Source organism: Microcaecilia unicolor, chromosome 6, assembly GCF_901765095.1.
Source record: "Microcaecilia unicolor chromosome 6, aMicUni1.1, whole genome shotgun sequence".
Lineage (NCBI taxonomy): Eukaryota > Metazoa > Chordata > Amphibia > Gymnophiona > Siphonopidae > Microcaecilia > Microcaecilia unicolor.
In genome coordinates, this window is record NC_044036.1 from 167170101 (window position 1) to 167189322 (window position 19222).

At 43.4% G+C, this 19222-nt stretch overlaps 1 protein-coding gene across 1 annotated transcript in view; it reads right to left on the reverse strand.

The window, feature by feature from the left end:
- The window catches only part of LOC115472075 (haloacid dehalogenase-like hydrolase domain-containing 5), a 36144-nt gene extending 22809 nt beyond the window's left edge, over positions 1-13335 (reverse strand). The window contains exons 1-2 of the mRNA XM_030206147.1: positions 13190-13335; positions 1440-1649 (exon numbers count right to left, since the gene is read on the reverse strand). Coding sequence (XP_030062007.1) covers positions 1440-1649; positions 13190-13270 — 291 coding nt within the window. The 5' untranslated portion in view covers positions 13271-13335. The remainder of the gene's footprint in view (positions 1-1439; positions 1650-13189) is intronic.
- Positions 13336-19222: the final 5887 nt, after the last annotated feature.

The window sequence follows — 19222 nt, forward strand, 5'->3', positions numbered from 1 at the left end:
TCATTCTTGCACAAATTGATTATTGCAACATATTATATATAGGCTGTGCAACATCAATTAGAAAAAAAGATATAGACAGTACAGAATGTTACAGCTAGACTGATCTTTTCTAAATCAAAATACGAGAGAGTAATTCTTTTGTACATCACATTACACTGGCTATTATTTGAAGCAAGAGGGATTTTAAAACTCTGCACCATGATACGCTCATTTCTAAATGGCAAAATGACAGAATATCTAAACCGTTGGATAATATCACCTGAAAAGAGACTGAAAAGAATTAAATGAAATGTTCTGGACTTGGTATTTCCATCAACAAAAGGTGTGAGATTAAGACAGTACACTCAACAACCTTATCCTATTGACAAAATGGTGGAACGATATACCAGTGACAACAAGATCAATATCAGAGTATGGAATTTTCTGTAAACAGTTGAAGACTCATCTATTCTGTGTTAGGGAATGAGAGATAATGAGTACAGCACCCCAATACCCTCCAACTACAACCCTTATGACCCAAAAAATGTAATAATGTTTTTCTTCTTCAAATGTGTAGAGTCTAAAATGTAAAAATGTACTTAATCTCAAGTCATGCTGAACTCAGTCTGGGGATGCTTGTGAGTAATAAGAAATAAAGTAAAGTAAAGAAGAAACTGAAAACTGCTGGGGACAGAAAATACTTAGGAGCTGGACTGGATGACAAGAGAGGTATGTCTCAGCTCAGTTTTCAGTTCTCTATCTACACCTGCTGGCTGATGGACACAACTATCCTACAGGTTCTGGAATAGAAGGAAGGAAGCTATGTAATGGAAATTACAATTACCAACTGTTATCACTACAGTTGACATGGTGCTTTCAGTCTCTGCAGCACTGGTTACATACTAAAGCAACACAGGACTTCTCAGTCAGGAGTAAATAGGAAAAAAAAGTCTGGGGGTTGGCAAGATATCCCTTAATGTACAACTCTTCAACTGGAGCTCTGAAGGTGGGATCCTCAGTCCCTTGTAGAGACAATAGTCATTAACGTGGCCCAGTATAAATAAGTTTGCCCACCCTTGCCCCAAACTACAAAAAGTTAGGTTCTACCAACATAACTAAGAGAGAGATACAATTGCCAATTTCTTTAAAACGAATACCAGAATAGGACAAAAAGGGTTTCAGGCTCTATCATCATGGAAATCTCTGTAATACATAACAGATAAAGCCTGTAGATTTTGTTCATATTTGTTAACATTTGACGAAGATACCACTGCTGTTAGGAAGAAAGTAGCAGTTACTTCTAGCTCCATTTTACTTAGCCATTAGAACTAGGTGTACTGCAATGTGCAATGTCAAAGTCCAAGAGAAAACTATGCCAAGGGTTTACAAAAACCATGATATACATTGTGGCCACACATACAAAACACACTTTTGGTAATAACAAAAAAGAGGCTACTCACAGGCACACCCAGAATTTGAGTTAACTGATCTGCTTTCTTCTGGCGAAGACAGTTCCCTGCATTGGTGACAAACACTACTGGCACCAGGAACTGTCCCAGAGGGCTCACCAATTTTTGAAAAGCTTTTCTTGCAGCAGGTATTGGTGTCTTTCCTCGTACCAAGACTCCATCAATATCAAACAGAAGGCCGAAGGCAGGTTGAGTGCTGTGCTGTGAAGACACAAATAAATACAATGAAACTAAGACTAGCCACCTTTGGCAATCATCTTTTCCAGTTAAAAGGAAGTGGGAAGTGGACCAATGACTCCAGGGAGACGGGATACTGATGTATAAAGTACCACGTTATTCACAGACTCGACACAGTACTGTGTTTCGGCCACAGGCCTGCCTCAGGAGTCTAAACAATAGGTCAGAAAATAATGATTAAAAAATTAATAATAATAAAATACTACTACTACTTAACATTTCTAGAGTGCTACTAGGGTTACGCAGCGCTGTACAAATTAATAACTAAGGACGGTCCCTGCTCAGAAGAGCTTACAATCTAAAGGACGAAATGTCAAGTTGGGGTAGTCTAGTTGGAGTAGAGGTGTTGTGATTAGGTGCCGAAAGCGACATTGAAGAGGTGGGCTTTGAGCAATGATTTGAAGATGGGTAGGGAGGGGGGCTGGCGTATGGGCTCAGGGAGTTTGTTCCAAGCATGGGGTGAGGCGAGGCAGAAAGGGCGGAGCCTAGATTTGGCAGTGGTGGAGAAGGGTACTGAAAGGAGGGATTTGTCTTGAGAGCGGAGGTTACGGGTAGGGACGTAAGGGGAGATGAGGGTAGAGAGGTAAGGAGGGGCTGCAGATCGAGTGCATTTGTAGGTTAGTAGGAGAAGCTTGAACTGTATGCGGTATCTGATCGGAAGCCAGTGAACTGACTTGAGGAGAGGGGCGATATGAGTATATCGGTCAAGGTGGAAGATAAGACGTGCGGCAGAGTTCTGGATGGACTGAAGGGGGGATAGGTGGCTAAGTGGGAGGCCGGTGAGGAGTAGGTTGCAGTAGTCAAGGCGAGAGGTAATGAGAGAGTGGATGAGAGTTCAGGTGGTGTACTCAGAGAGGAAGGGGCGAATTTTGCTAATGTTGTAGAGGAAGAAGCGACAGGTCTTGGCTATCTGCTGGATATGCGCAGAAAAGGAGAGGGAGTCGTCGAAGATGACACCGAGGTTGCGGGCAGATGAGACGGGGATGATGAGGGTGTTATCAACTGAGATAGAGAGTGAAGGGAGAGAAGTGGGTTTGGGTGGGAAAACAATAAGTTCAGTCTTGGCCATGTTCAGTTTCAGGTGGCGGTTGGACATCCAGGCAGCAATGTCGGATAAGCAGGCCGATACTTTGGCCTGGGTTTCCGCAGTGATGTCTGGTGTGCAGAGATACAGCTGGGTGTCGTCAGCATAAAGATGATAGTGGAAACCATGAGATGAGATCAGAGAGCCTAAAGAAGAGGTGTAGATTGAAAAAAGGAGGGGCCCAAGGACAGATCCCTGAGGAACTCCAACAGAGAGCGGGATAGGGGAGGAGGACGAACCAAGAGAGTGTACTCTAAAGGTACGATGGGAAAGATAAGAGGAGAACCAGGAGAGGACAGAGCCCTGGAACCCAAAGGAGGACAGTGTATCAAGAAGTAGGTTGTGATTGACAGTGTCAAAAGCGGCGGATAGGTCGAGGAGGATGAGGATGGAGTAGTGACCTTTGGATTTGGCGAGGAACAGGTCATTGAAGACTTTAGATAGTGCCGTTTCTGTCGAGTGTAGGGGGCGAAAGCCGGATTGAAGCGGATCGAGGATGGCATGAGAGGAGAAAAAAAATCAATGCAGCGGCTGTGAACGGCGCGTTCAAGTATCTTGGAGAGGAAGGGTAGGAGGGAAATGGGGCGGTAGTTGGAGGGACAGGTAGGGTCAAGAGATGTTTTTTTTGAGGAGTGGTGTGACCACAGCATGCTTGAAGGTGTCCGGGACAGTTGCAGTGGAGAGAGAGAGGTTGAGGATATGACAGATGGTGGGGGTGATAGTAGGAGCGATGGTGCTAAGTAGGTTGGTGGGGATGGGGTCTGAGGAACAGGTGGTGGATTTCGAGGAGGAGGGGAGATAGGCGGTTTCCTCTTCGGTGATATCAGGAAAAGAGGAGGAGGAGGCCTGGGTTGGTTGGTTGAGAGAGTGGGTTATAGGATGAAGAGGAGGAGAAGGTTTGGTGGTGAATTCGAGGTTGATTTTCTGGACCTTGTCACTGAAGTAGTCGGCCAGAGATTGAGGAGAGAGTGAGGGGGGGGGTGGGAGCAGAGGGCACTTTGAGGAGGGAGTTGAGGGTGGCAAAGAGACGACGAGGATTAGAGCTGAGGGAATTAGTCAATTGGGTGTAATAGTCCTGTTTGGCGAGGAATAGGGAGGATAGCATGAATTTGAAGTGAATGAAATCAGTATGGGTGCGAGATTTCCTCCAGAGGCGTTCAGCCGAACGGGCACAGGAGCGAAGGTATCGGGTTCAAGGGGTCAGCCAGGGCTGGGGATTGGTACGCCTTGTGGGATGGGAGATGGACGGTGCAAGGGTGTCTAGAGCAGAGGAGAGAGTGGCATTGTAAGTGGAGACAGCTTTGTCAACAGATTCGGAGGACATGAAGGAAGGGAGGAGATCAGAGATACTAGAGGATAAAGTGAGGGGGTCAACAGCCTGGAGATTTCTGGAAGTAGTATTTAGTGTTGGGCGAGAATGAGGGGGAGGGTGCTGAAGTGTGAATGTGATTAGGTGATGGTCAGAGAGAGGAAGAGCAGATGCGCGGAAATTGGAGGGTGAGCAAGTAGAAGAGAGGACGAGATCAAGACAGTGGCCAGATTTGTAAGTAGGGGCGGAGGAGCTCAGTTAAGAGGTTGAAGGAGGAGGTAAGAGTGAGGAACTGAGAAACATACGAGTCGGATGGGTTAACAATGTGTATGTTGAAGTCACCAAGAATGAGGGATGGGGATGAGGGCTCAAGAAAAACGGAGAGCCAGGCATCGAAGTCGGTAAGGAAGGAAGGGAGGGACTTATTAGGGGGGCGGTAAATGACTGCAACTCTGAGTGGCAGCAGGTGGAATAGACGGATGGAGTGAACTTAAAATGGAGTGAAAATAAAATATACACATATACACTAATATAAAACAGGCAAAGAGATATCTCAGAAAAACATACACAGAAAACCTCTAAAGAAAAATATATATATATTATATATATAAATGTACAAACATATGTTTGTACATTAATATATATATATTCTATACATTGCTTATGATCTGTTTTATTTATTTTTTTAATATAATCTATATGTATCTTGACATTTTGAGTTTGTGTCAAGTCTGTGAATAAAGTGGTACTTTATACATCAGTATCCCGTCTCCCTGGAGTCATTGGTCCACTTCCCACTTCCTTTTAACTGTTTTCTCGTGGGAGTTAGTGTTCATCCACCTTGGTGGATCACCTCCTCCTCAATCATCTTTTCCTGCATAAAAGCCGCTTCCAGTTTTTGCATGGACTCTGCTACATAAGAAAAAATTAGGGAGGTGGATTTGGTTGTTTTACTCATGTCTTCAACAGTGTGCAGCATTAATAACACAAACCCAAAACAAATGTCAAAACCTTGAAATGACACAGGAGAACTTTTACCTTAGAGCAGCGATTCCCAAACTGGGTTCCGCAAACTCTCTTCAGGGATTCTACGTCAGTTGGAGCAGCAATTACTCCTGCCCATGCCAGCTCCACTGACAAAATGACTGCTGGGACTTCCCACAGCAGTCTTGCGAGTCTGCCGCTGAAGGTCCCAGCGGTCATTTTGAGACTGGGGCCCAACATAGGTAGAAGCACTGGGATCACTCCTACCCTTGTAAGCTCCAATCTCAAAATGGCTGCCAGGATCTCCAGCAGTAGTCTCACAAGACTGTCACAAGATGTCCCCACCTGTAAGAGGTAGTTTTGGGATTAAGTCACCAGCACAAAGAGAACACAAAAAAATGGCCTGCAATTCTGATCTGCTCATTACTTGAGGATGACTCCTCAAGGTGCAACATCTTCTTGAGGCCAACTCATGTAAATGAAATACACTCAACAGTGAAAAGCAATGGGACTTTGGTGGATAGATGCAAAAAGATGATCAACAATTGCTTTCTCAGCACTCAAGAAAAAGATCTAGGTGTCATTGTAGACAATACGCTGAAATCTTCTGTCTACTGTGCGCAGCAGCCAAAAAAGCAAACAGGATACTAGGAATTATTAGGAAAGGCATCCCTTATAAAACCATTATAATGCTTCTATATCGCTCCTTGGTGCAACCTCACTTTGAATACTGGATTCAATTCTGGTAGCTGTATCAGAAGCGGAGCCAGGATGAGGCAGGTTGACGGCGTGGGGGGAGCAAGAGCGGACTTCCACCGGCGCACATTTTCAGTGCAACAGAACAAAAAAAATAGGCGTTGGCAGAACTCTGTTTGGGGGAGCTGCCGCTCCCCTGGCGCCTCACCTAGCTACGCCACTGAGCTGTATCTCAAAAAAGATATAGCGGAATTAGAAAAGATTTAAAGAAAAGTGTCCAAAATGATAAAGGGGACAGAACTCCTCCCATATGAGGAAAGGCTAAAGGGACACTCAATGAAATTATATGGAAATACTTTTAAAACAAATAGGAGGAATTTTTTTTCACTCAAAGAATAGTTAAGCTCTGGAGCTTGTTGTCCGAGGATGTGATAACGGCGGTTAGCGTATCTGGGTTTAAAAAAGGTTTGGACAAGTTCCTGGAGGAAAAGTCCATAGTCCGTTATTGAGATGAGATTGGTAGCATGAAATACTGCTACTAATTGGGTGTCTGCCAGGTACCTGTGACCTGGATTGGCCACTGTTGGAAACAGGATACTGGGCTAGATGGACCATTGGTCTGACCCAGTATGGCTATTCTTATGTCACATTTTCTGGTTTCTCTCATCCCTTTGCATTTTTTAAATACTCAAAAATCAACAAAATACTGAAGAGCGAAAACAATATGAAACCAATACTACTCAGTTTGCCCTAAAACATAACAATAACCCTGGAGATCATCTATAAAGAATACATTTATAAAGGGAAACCTCAATAGCCAGGGGGCGCCTACAGAGATGGTCTTCTCTTTAAATGGCTCTTATCACAGGTTTCAATTATCCTTGTAAACAAACTGCAGTGGAAAACAACTCCAACTCGGAGAAAAAAAACACTACAGCCAAAAAACAGAGGAGAATATACAAACAACAATAATCTACAGGGTTATGTCATGTTTTTTTCCACGAGAATTTATTGAAGTTTAAAAGTTATAACAAAGGAAAAAACCAAACATGAACAGTATTGGAAAAAACAATATAAGTACAGATATGGCATGTGTTGTAAGAACATATAGAAATTATAATAGAGTAGCGCTCTAGAAATGTTTAGTAGTAGTAGTAGAAAGCAAAATTAGCATTAATATTAATAATAATTTTAAAGCTATTTCAGTTGTTGAAAGGGTTAATGTCATATATATCACACTGAAAAATATACAAAATACTACTTGTGCACAGGAAAAATTCCACTTAGCTTATACCACCCGGGTGGCTACCGCGACAGTCTGACAGAGTGGGAGCATACCCCCACCCTCCCACTCTGTCAGACTGTCAAAGTCTTCTATAACTACCCTAATCACTCTCTTCCTTCTTCTTTTTTCCCTTCCTAATCGCCGGCCTGGTTGAAAAGTGAGGTGAAGGAAGCTATTAGGGCTAAAAGAAACGCCTTCAGAAAATGGAAGAAGGAACCGTCTGAAAATAACAAGAAGCAGCATAAGGAGTGTCAATGCAAATGCAAGGCGCAGATAAAGAAGGCCAAGAGGGATTACGAAAAAAAGATAGCATTAGAGGCAAAAAAGACATAGTAAAAAAATTTTTTCGGTATATTAAAAGCAGGAAGCTGGCAAAAGAATCGGTTGGGCCGCTGGATGACCGAGGGGTAAAAGGGGCGATCAAGGAAGACAAAGACGTAGCGGAGAGACTGAATGAATTCTTTGCTTCGGTCTTCACCGAGGAAGATTTGAGTGGGATACCGGTGTCGGAAATGGTATTTCAAGTGGACGAGTCGGAGAAACTTACTGACTTCACGGTAAACCTGGAGGACGTAATGGGGCAGTTCAGCAAACTGAAGAGTAGCAAATCTCCTGGACCGGATGGTATTCATCCTAGAGTACTGATAGAACTGAAAAATGAGCTTGCGGACCTACTGCTAGTGATATGCAACTTATCCTTAAAATCGAGCATGGTACCGGAAGATTGGAGGGTGGCCAATGTAACACCAATTTTTAAAAAAGGCTCCAGGGGAGATCCGGGAAATTATAGACCGGTGAGTTTGACGTCAGTGCCGGGGAAAATGGTAGAGGCTATTATTAAAAACAAAATTACAGAGCACATCCGAGGACATGAATTACTGAGACCGAGTCAGCACGGCTTTTGTGTGGGGAAATCTTGCCTGACCAATTTACTTCAATTCTTTGAAGGAGTAAACAAACATGTGGACAAAGGGGAACTGGTTGATATTGTGTATCTGGATTTCCAAAAGGCGTTTGACAAGGTACCTCATGAAAGGCTACAGAGGAAATTGGAGGGTCATGGGATAGGAGGAAATGTTCTATTGTGGATTAAAAACTGGTTGAAGGATAGGAAACAGAGAGTGGGGTTAAATGGGCAGTATTCACAATGGAGAAGACTGTGCTAGGACCGCTGCTTTTTAATATATTTATAAATGATTTAGAGATGGGAGTAACTAGCAAAGTAATTAAATTTGCTGATGACACAAAGTTGTTAAATCACGACAGGATTGTGAAAAATTACAAGAGGACCTTACGAGACTGGGCGGCTAAATGGCAGATGACGTTTAATGTGAGCAAGTGCAAGGTGATGCATGTGGGAAAAAAGAACCCGAATTATAGCTACGTCATGCAAGGTTCCACGTTAGGAGTTACGGACCAAGAAAGGGATCTGGGTGTCGTCGTCGATAATACACTGAAACCTTCTGCTCAGTGTGCTGCTGCGGCTAGGAAAGCGAATAGAATGTTGGGTATTATTAGGAAAGGTATGGAAAACAGGTGTGAGGATGTTATAATGCCGTTGTATCGCTCCATGGTGCGACCGCACCTTGAGTATTGTGTTCAATTCTGGTCGCCGCATCTCAAGAAAGATATAGTAGAATTGGAAAAGGTGCAGAGAAGGGCGACTAAAATGATAGCGGGGATGGGACGACTTCCCTATGAAGAAAGATTAAGGAGGCTAGGGCTATTCAGCTTGGAGAAGAGACGGCTGAGGGGAGACATGATAGAGGTATATAAAATAATGAGTGGAGTGGAAGAGGTGGATGTGACGCGTCTGTTCACACTTTCCAAAAATACTAGGACTAGGGGGCATGCGATGAAACTACAGTGTAGTAAATTTAAAACAAATCGGAGAAAATTTTTCTTCACCCAACGTGTAATTAAACTCTGGAATTCATTGCCGGAGAACGTGGTGAAGGCGGTTAGCTTAGCAGAGTTTAAAAAGGGGTTGGACGGTTTCCTAAAGGACAAGTCCATAAACCGCTACTAAATGAACTTGGGAAAAATCCACAATTCCAGGAATAACATGTACAGAATGTTTGTACGTTTGGGAAGCTTGTCAGGTGCCCTTGGCCTGGATTGGCCGCTGTCGTGGACAGGATGCTGGGCTCGATGGCCCCTTGTCTTTTCCCAGTATGGCATTACTTATGTACACATTACTAACTGTATCTGATCTGTTATCCTGAAATGACAATGTTAACAAATCTATGTAAGCCACATTGAGCCTGCAAATAGGTGGGGGATTGTGGGATACAAATGCAATAAATAAATAAATAATCAGTATTTTTGAAACCTATTTGTTCATCTGCAGTACGTCCAAATCTCAAGGGGGTATTAAGGGCAGGATTTGGGTGTTCCTGAGACGTTTTTCAGCCATAATGGAACAAAACTAAGACGTTTGAGGGAATCAGGGAGGACCCCCCCCCCCCAATAACCCCTCAGTGGTCACTGACCACCTCCCAACCCCCAAAAATGTGAACAAAAATATGACTTACCAGCTTCTAAGTCAGCCTGAAGATATTACAGCCAAGTCTATTGAAGCAGAAAGCAAGCCCCCTGGAGTAATGTAGTGGTCAGTGCAGTGCACTGTGGAGTAAGGGACTTGGGTACCTATCTCCCTCTACCTGTCACACATATAGGTGCCTCCTTCACCAACAAGGGCTATTGTAGTAGGGGGACAGTGTGTTTTGGAGGACTCAGGGGACAAGATAAGGGAGCAAAAGTGAGATGTGTACCTGCCAGAATTTTTATGAAGAAGTGCACAGAAGTGCCCCATTGCTCTCCTGTGATGTCTGGGGGACCAGTCTGCTAAAAATGCTGGCTCCTCCTACATCCAATGGCTAGATTTTCTACTTTTTGCACATATTCGTTTTTTTTTTCGAAAATGGACCAAAAAAACAAAATATCCACAGCACAAAACTTTGTTCAAAACAGTATTTAAAAAAAAAAAAGACATTTTTCTTTTTAAAAAATGAACAGACCTCACGAACCACGTAAATCACAGGCTTCAAAATGGGCTCTTTCCCAATGATAAAGGAAACATCCTACTTACTCCGCTACCGAAAGATGCTAAGAAAAACACAATGGACTTAACCAACTATCGCCCAGTAGCATCTATTCCACTTATAACCAAACTCATGGAGGGCATAGTGACGAAACAACTCACTGAATACCTAAATAAACACTCAATTCTGCACGAATCTCAATCAGGATTTCGGTCAAATCATAGCACCGAAACTGTTCTAGTGTCCGCAATGAACTCATTCAAACAAGTAATTGCAACTGGTAACAACATATTCCTCCTACAATTCGACATGTCCAGTGCCTTTGACATGGTTAATCATTAAATACTATTACATATACTAGAATACTTCGCAGTAGGAGGCACAGTTCTCAAATGGTTCAAAGGATTCCTGACCACAAGATCATACCAAGTAACAATGAACGCGGACAGATCACCCCCATGGACACCTGAATGTGGAGTCCCCCAAGGATCCCCCCTCTCACCAACCTTATTCAACCTTGTGATGATACCTTTAGCCAAACTTCTAGCCAACCAAAACCTCAACCCCTACATATATGCAGATGACGCCACAATCTACATCCCGTTCAAACATGATCTAAATGAAATCACCAACGAGATCAACCAAAGCCTCCAAACAATGCACACATGGGCAGATGCATTCCAACTAAAACTTAACGCAGAAAAAAACACAATGAATTGTGCTCACCTCACAATATAACACAAAAAATTTCTCCACCATAATCACACCATACTGTTCTCTTCCTGTCTCACAAAACTTGAAAATTCTTGGAGTCACCATTGATCAAAACCTCACTCTTGATGCCCACGTGAAAAACACGATGAAAAAGATGTTCTACTCCATGTGGAAACTCAAAAGAGTAAAACCGTTCTTCCCGAGATACATCTTCTGTACCCTGGTACAGTCAATGGTAATAAGTCATCTGGACACTCAAAAGAGTAAAACCGTTCTTCCCGAGATACATCTTCTGTACCCTGGTACAGTCAATGGTAATAAGTCATCTGGACTACTGCAACACACTGTACACTGGCTGTAAGGAACAGACTATCAAAAAACTCCAAACTGCCCAGAATACTGCCGCCAGACTCATATTTGGAAAAACCAAATATGAAAATGCAAAACCCTTAAGAGAGAAACTTCACTGGCTCCCACTTAAGGAACGAATTGCATTCAAGATCTGCACGATTGTACACAAAATCATTCACACAGATGCCCCAATATACATGCTAAACCTCATGGACCTACCTCTCAGAAACGCCACAAGATCATCCCGCAAATTTCTCAACCTGCACTTCCCCAGCTGTAAAGGACTAAAATACAAGCTGATGCATGCCACTACCATCTCTTACATGAGCACGCAGTTATGGAAAGCACTACCTACAGACCTGAAAACAATCAATGAAATAACCATCTTTCGCAAATCTCTGAAGACAAACTTCTTCAACAAAGCCTACAATAAGAACCGATAACCTCACCAATCCACCTCACCAACCTACTCAGTTACGAAAGCCCACCTTCTATAACTACCCTAATCACTCCCTTCCTTCTTCTGTCTTCCCTACTTAAACTCTGCACAATACTAACTGTATCTGATATCCTGGAATTACAATGTTAATAAAACTATGTATGCCACATTGAGCCTGCAAATAGGTGGGAAAATGTGGGATACAAATGCAATAAATAAATAAATAAATAAAAATATTTGGATTTTGGATGTTTTGTGCGAAACGTCCAAAGTCAGACTTGGATGTCATATCGAAAATGCCCCTCCAGGTAAACAGAGGCAAACAGATGACAACATTTAAAAGAATTTTATAATTCATAAACTGCATTTTGACACTTTTTGACAATTTGTAAATATGAAATTAAATCACTGGTGAAAAATGTAGTTGTGCAATATGAATAATAAAGATTAGCCAAAGCTCATCACTGGCATCACAAAACTTCAAACAAACCTAGGCAAGGTTTCGTTTCTGGTTTACGGTAAAATATAGCAAATCCTTCAGAGCAGGGATGGACCAATGGAATTCCACAAGGTGCAGGACTAGAGATGGCACATCAAAAAATCTTTATTACAAAGGTCAATCATTCAGGCTTTTGATAAAACCACAGAAACAAGGAGTCACAACTGAGCCCAATGACCCTGCCAAAACTAAGCCCAATGACCCAGAACCCGTGTTTCAGCATGAATGCCTGCTTCAGGGGTCACATCATCTGATGGATACAATGTTGCACTGGATGATCAAACACAATACCTCAATGGTTGCAGCAGGCAGTTAGGCGTGTCGGGTCATTGGGCTCAGTTGTGGCATCCTCTATTCAACATTGTTAACTCCTTGTTTCTTTGGTTTTATCAAGATCCTAGATGACTGACTTTTGTGAATTTAATATTTTTTTTGATATGCCGCATCTAGTCCCTTGCCTTTGCGGAATTCCATTAGTCCATCCCTACTCTGAAGGATTTGCTGTGATTTTCAACGTGGGCTGGGATTTGATCTCCTGTCTGTACTTTTTTCGTGAGATGTTTTACCGTAAAAATAATTTCCTTTCGCTTTCCTTTGTACAAAGGGCCGCCAATGAGCCGGAGGTTCTACGATTTGGGTTGGGAAGAGGGGCAGCACAGAATAACTAGGGAGGTCCAAGCTAAGGTTGAGATCATATCCAACACACACTGTCTTAAGAGTAAGATTCGTCTCTTCATGATATGCGAAAAACTGGTCTGTCCTGGACATTATTTTGAGCTAAAACATCCAATGTTACAATTTCCCTATCTGTTATTTCACCTCAAATCCAGCCCCAGGTCTGTTGTTACAACAATTGCAAGAATGAAGAGGCGAGCCAGCAGAAAAGGCTTTATTTACTGTAGTGTATGTGCACAATTATGTTACACCCCCACCCCGACAGAAACAAACGCAGACACGTCAGTATCTGCGGCAGAATAAGGATGAGTTCAAAAGCCTGCGGCATCCTCAGCGCAAGTAGCCCGTGTCCCCTCCTCATAGCTCCGGAGAGATGGTGAAGAGGCAGACGACTCCCTAAGCTGTCCCCCGCCCGGGGCCTTACCTGACTGTCCCCAGCAGCCCCGCAGCAGCCACGTCCCGCTACCACCCACGCCTTTCTCCACAGTGGCCGAAAACCCCTCATGGCCCCACCAGTCTCGCTTGAAAACAACAAAAGCCTCCCAGGCTGAAGCTCAGGTATAACCAACAAATCCGTCCGCTGAGCTCGCGGCAGCTGAGTTGCCGACGACTCACTTCCGCCTGTATATCTGCAGCGCGAGATGGGCTCGGCCGGCGGTGCATAATTCAGCCAATCAGCAGAGGCGTACCCCGCCCCCTCCGCTCTGACGCGTGGCTGTCGATATTACAACAACAAGGTGGAAATGAATTGATCAGTTGTGTGAGGTATCCCTCCGCCGGGCTGGTACCTCCATACGAAACCTAAACACAGAATGCACAGCACAAAGTCGGGCACTGCCAGCCATATTTCAGCCAGCATGCAGGATAACAATTATAACTTTTCAACCAGCAATCGCTCAGAAGTCCACAGTACTGCACGGGGTGGGGGGGATGGCATCAACACCACCAATGAATGCAATACAGGGGACAACTGTTTTCTCTATTGCTGGCAGACTCTTACATTAGACTACATACCTAAGGAAATCCTAGTCAAAATTAATTTTCCCAGAATAGGTGGTTGCACTTTAATATCGATCCTGACCTGAGAAAGAAGGTCCTAACCTTAGAAAGCTTGTCAAAGATAGATTAAGCTAGTCCAGTTAGACACAAAAAAAAATGATACTTTATGTAAGAACATAAGTATTGCCATACTGGGACAGACCGAAGGTCCATTAAGCCGAGCATCCTATGTTTCCAACAGTGGCCAATCCAGGTTACAAGTACCTGGCAAGATCCCAAAACAGTACAATACATTTTATGCTGCTTATCCTACAAATAAGCAGTGGTTTTTCCCTCAAGTCCATTTTAATAATTGCTTATGGACTTTCATTTTAGGATGCTATCCAAACCTTTATTTTTTTTTAAACCCCACTAAGCTTAACTGCTTCTAAGACAGTCTCTGGCAATGAATTCCAGAGTTTAAATACATGTTGAGTGAATAAATATTTTCTCCAGTTTGTTTTAAATTTACTACTTTCTAGCTTCATTGCATGCCCCCTAGTCTTAGTATTTTTGGAAAGAGTAAACAAGCGATTCACTTCTACCCATTCCACTCCACTCATTATTTCACAGACCTCTATCATCTCTCCCCTCAGCCTTCTTTTCTCCAGGCTGAAGAGCCCTAGCCGCTTTAGCCTTTCCTCATAGGGAAGTCATCCCATCCTCTATCATTTTTGTCACCTTTCTCTGTACCTTTTTCTAATGCCACTGTAACTATTGTGTTAAAATTAAAAAAAATAATAATGACCCTAGAGAAGGCAAACAGGGGCTAGTTACAGGACCAGTACAATCCAGTAAATGCAGTAGGTGTGGCAGGAAGACACTGACCTTTGGAGAACACCAAAAAGCTGCAACAAGCTGAGCGGCACCATGGGGCAGATGCAGAAGATGGCAGAGCCACACTAGGCTGTAACTGAGAATAATACCACATTTTATTCACATTTTATGCACAGAAAAGTTGACACTAATGGGGGTGGGAGGGAAGCACACTGGACATAAGCCCACAACAGTTTTGTGCTAATCACAGCTTCTTTGTGCATATATTAAAGGGGGTCTGGATAGATTCCTGAAGGAAAAGTCCATTGATCGTTATTAAATTCTGGGTTTTTGCCAGGTTCTTGGGGCCTGGATTGGCCGCTGTCAGAGAAAGAGTGCTGGGCTTGATGGACCTTTGGTCTTTTCCCAGCGTGGCAGTGCTTATGTACTTATGCCAGAACACATCAGCACCGGTTCTTTTTCAACTAAAAAGTGAGCCTCACAAAACATATTGCACATAAACATTTTGGAAAGCTCACATTTAGGCACAGAAGGCAGAACAGGCACTAGTGTGCTTTCACTTCTTTTGGACATGCATACATTTTGTTACTGGCAGGCACTTCCTTCTGCACTAGAAGGAATATTTAAATAAGCTTATTACCATACATTTTAATAAAGCATGCAGTCATGTCTTTCAAGCAAGTTGACTCAGTGCTTAACTCTGTTACTTATTGCACTGATCTAGGGTTACCTTATTTTGTCCCCCAAAAAGGAGAACACATGCCCCGCCCCACCACATACCCTACCATGCCCCCTTTCATGCCCTCGCTCCACTGCGTCACATTTTCCCCTCCCCCTTGTCACAAACCCCGTCACTCCCCCTCCCCTTATCTTACTACTGCCCTGGTGGTCTAGTGACCTCTTCAGGGCAGGAAAGAGCCCCCGCTTTCCTGCCCGGAGTGCTACCCTGCATGCATCCTTCCTGTTCCTGATCTCAGCGCCAATTCAAAATGGCCACCGAGAGTTGAAGTCTCGTGAGGTCACTTCAACTCTCGGCAGCCATTTTGAATCAGCGCCGAGATCAGGAACAGGAAGGATGCATGCAGAGCAGCGCTCCGGGCAGGAAAGAGGGGGCTCTTTCCTGCCCCGAAGGCAAAACCTGCCCGGTTGCCTGGACATGTCCGGGTAAATCTGGACATATGGTAACCCTACACTGATCCTGCCACATCAGGACCTGGGCTGAAGTGCTCGCTTGCTACTACTGTTGAAGTTGCCACCACTGCCATATCTCCACTCCTGGCCCACTGGGTGCAGCCCACAGCAACAATCAAATGGATGCAGAGAAGAGCATTGTAGCCCACATGCTCATGGTGGCCCTGCTAATCAGGTGCCCTGACAACAGGAAGTAGGTATTGGAGGGGGCAGGATCAGCAGTACCATCATCAACTATAAGCACATGGGCTGGAAGGCTCTTCTGTGCATATTGATGCTGTGAACTGGTGGGCCCAGAGGTGCAGCAGCAACAGCAAAGCGGGGAGCAAGGAGGTTGGAAGGGAAATACTAGATTGGTGGAGGGAAGGGACAATGCTGGACTGGAGGGAATAGGAGTGTGGAAGGAAGGAGCAACACTAGAGTGGGAGGATAGGGAAGAGAAAAGGAAGATGTGGGATGGAGGGGAGGAGACAGGAAATAATGGGAGATGCTAGATTGGGATGGGAGAGAAATAAAAGGGAGTGTGACTATTTATAGGTTTCAGGGGGCAGAAATTCTAGCACACACCCTGGCTAGTTGTGGCAATACTTGTGACTATTAGCTGTGCTCTACACTATGGAAATGTTACCCTCTAAAACTGCAACAGCAACTTTAAATGCTAACAAAATTATTCCCTAAACCGCCTTGCTAAATAAACAGAGTAACTTAAAATAAAGACACTGAGATTACCTATTTAACTCTGTCTACCTTTCCCCAATTTTAAAAACAATTACCAGAAAATACTTACCAGTGAAGTCCTCTCACAGCACCTCTTTTGGACTCTGAACAACTGCAGCAAAGCTCAGGGAGGCAGTCTCCTGCTGTCAGATTCCCTTCCCCCCAATTCCTTTCAGTCCCTTTTTTTTCTATATCTTATCCCCTTTTATTTCCACCCTCTTTCAACTCCAAAGGTCTTCCCCATTCCACTTTGTCTCTCTTTATAGCCCTCTGCTTTGTCCACCTTTCCCAAGCATCCATTGCCCCCACCTCTTCTCACATATTTGCTTCTCTCCTTCCACAGTATCCTCCCACCTACATCCTCCTCCAGTATTTACTCTGCCCTTCCTCCTTATCCCCAGCATTCATCCTTTTACTCTTCCATCTCTAGCTTCCATTACATTCTCCTCACTGTCCTCCTTTTCCTTCTCACTCCCAAAAATCAGCCCCTCCTTCTCCACCCCCATTGCCAGCATGTGCTCTCAACCAGCAGACTCATCTTCCAACATGTCACTTCCTTCCACCCCCACCCCCAATATCTGCCAAGATCAGTCTCTCCATGCCTCATAAGTCCAGCGTTCACCCCACAGAATCTTCCTCCTTCCTTTCTGTTGCCACTGCCTCAGCCTGTTGGATCGATGGTAATAATAATAAAGGAAACACTAGCACAGGGATTCCAAAGCTTTTTATGAGTGTAACCCCATGATTGCAGCTAAATAAAATGATGTGATAGATGTAGAATAATGATGCACCTATGGAAAGCCCATCTAGCTCTTGACCCCAAAGGCAGGTCTTATGTTCCCATTTGGAGTCCCAACCCACTGTTTGGGAAGCTCTACTAGCACACACCTCAGAAAGTTTCCAAATTGATTAAGGCTTTTCTACCCCACTCTACAGGAGCTCTTCAGCGCAGCTGACAATCGAACATTAAAAAAGAAAGGGACAAAAAGACATGTGGAAACTCAAACATGTAAAACCTTTCTTCCCGAGGGAAACATTCCGTAACCTAATACAATCAATGGTACTAAGCCATACAGATTACTACAATGGAATCTATGCGGGATGCAAAGAACAACTCATAAAGAAACTCCAAACAGCCCAAAACACAGCAGCCAGGTTGATATTCGGTAAAACACGATTCGAAAGGGCCACTCCCATCCGAGAAAAACTGCACTGGCTCCCAATCAAAGAATGTATCACCTTAAAAATCTGCACCCTGGGCCACAAGATCATCTACGACATAGTTCCAGGTTATATGTCAGACCTTATAGATCTACCAACCAGAAATAGAACCAGATCATCACGATCACACATGAACCTCCACTATCCAAATTACAAAGGTCTCAAATACAAAGCAACCTATGTATCCAACTTCTCCTACATAAGTACACAACTATGGAACGGACTACCAAAAGCCGTGAAAACAAACCACGATCACCTAAATGTCAGGAAATCACTAAAAACCTATCTGTTCAAAAAGGCGTACTCTATCAACCCAACTTAAATGCCTCAACTCAGCAACACAGCAAAACCAAAGATCGTACTGAACATTATATAACCCCCCTTTCTCTGACCCTATTGTGCCTGAAACATACCTACCTTATCTGACCTTGACATTACACTGTATTTATCTACCTTATTCGACCTCAACATTACACTGTATTTGTTCCTCTACTGGACTAGGTGAACGCCTTACGTAAGCCACATTGAGCCTGCAAATAGGTGGAAAAATGTGGGATACAAATGCAACAAATAAATAAATAACTGACATGAATAATGGGGGTGGAACTACAATATCAGATAGGACAGAGGGTAAAGAAAAACAACATGAGTGCAGCAAATGCCTCCAGGACTCGTACCTGAGGGAGCATTGGTAAAAGTACAAGGGATTTTAATAAAAAGCAATTGTGAACAAGTGAGCTTTAAGATCAGTCAATATAAACTTATCCAAAGATATCTGCATGTGAAAGGAAACAGAGAGGGAGTTCCACAATTGAGGGCCCCCAAACAGAAACGGTTGCATGTCTGATCTGTTTGTAGATTAATTTATTTCACAGTAAAATTTGAGCCCATGCACTCTTAACACCTGCCATGACTCACAGGTCCTGTTTGCAGGGAAGGGCAACAAGTTCATTTAAAAATAAATAAATACTTGCAGAAGGCATTTACATCCCACGTAATAATGGCCCAACTCCAACCTGAAATGCTAACTATGATTCTACAAGATGAATAGGTTTATCCACATTAAACACAAATATTCCTGTGGGCACATATGTTTCAATTTCAAATGCATGATTGCAAGCATGCCATGTGCTACCTACTCTCTCCCTCCCTCCTTCCACCACCACCCACACAAATAAAAACACTTTACAGGCATGCTCTCTGTTTGCTTATTTTCAAAGAGAAACAAACAATGTGGGTAGCTTGTTTGCAAATGTATCTAAAATATACATGTTAAAAGTACCCAAGTAGTTTGCAGTTACAAATACTGAAAATATGGTTATCCATTGATGTTTTAGAGCAACTCTCCAGCACCCCTGGTTCAATACATGTTTTGATCATGATTAACACCATCCACAAGGCAGCCTCATTATTCCCACCAAACACTTGAAGTGGTCTGAGTGCTAAAAGCAACAGAGGGTAAAGAATTTTACACCTTTCAACTCTCATAAAATTAAGTATGGTGAAATTTTAC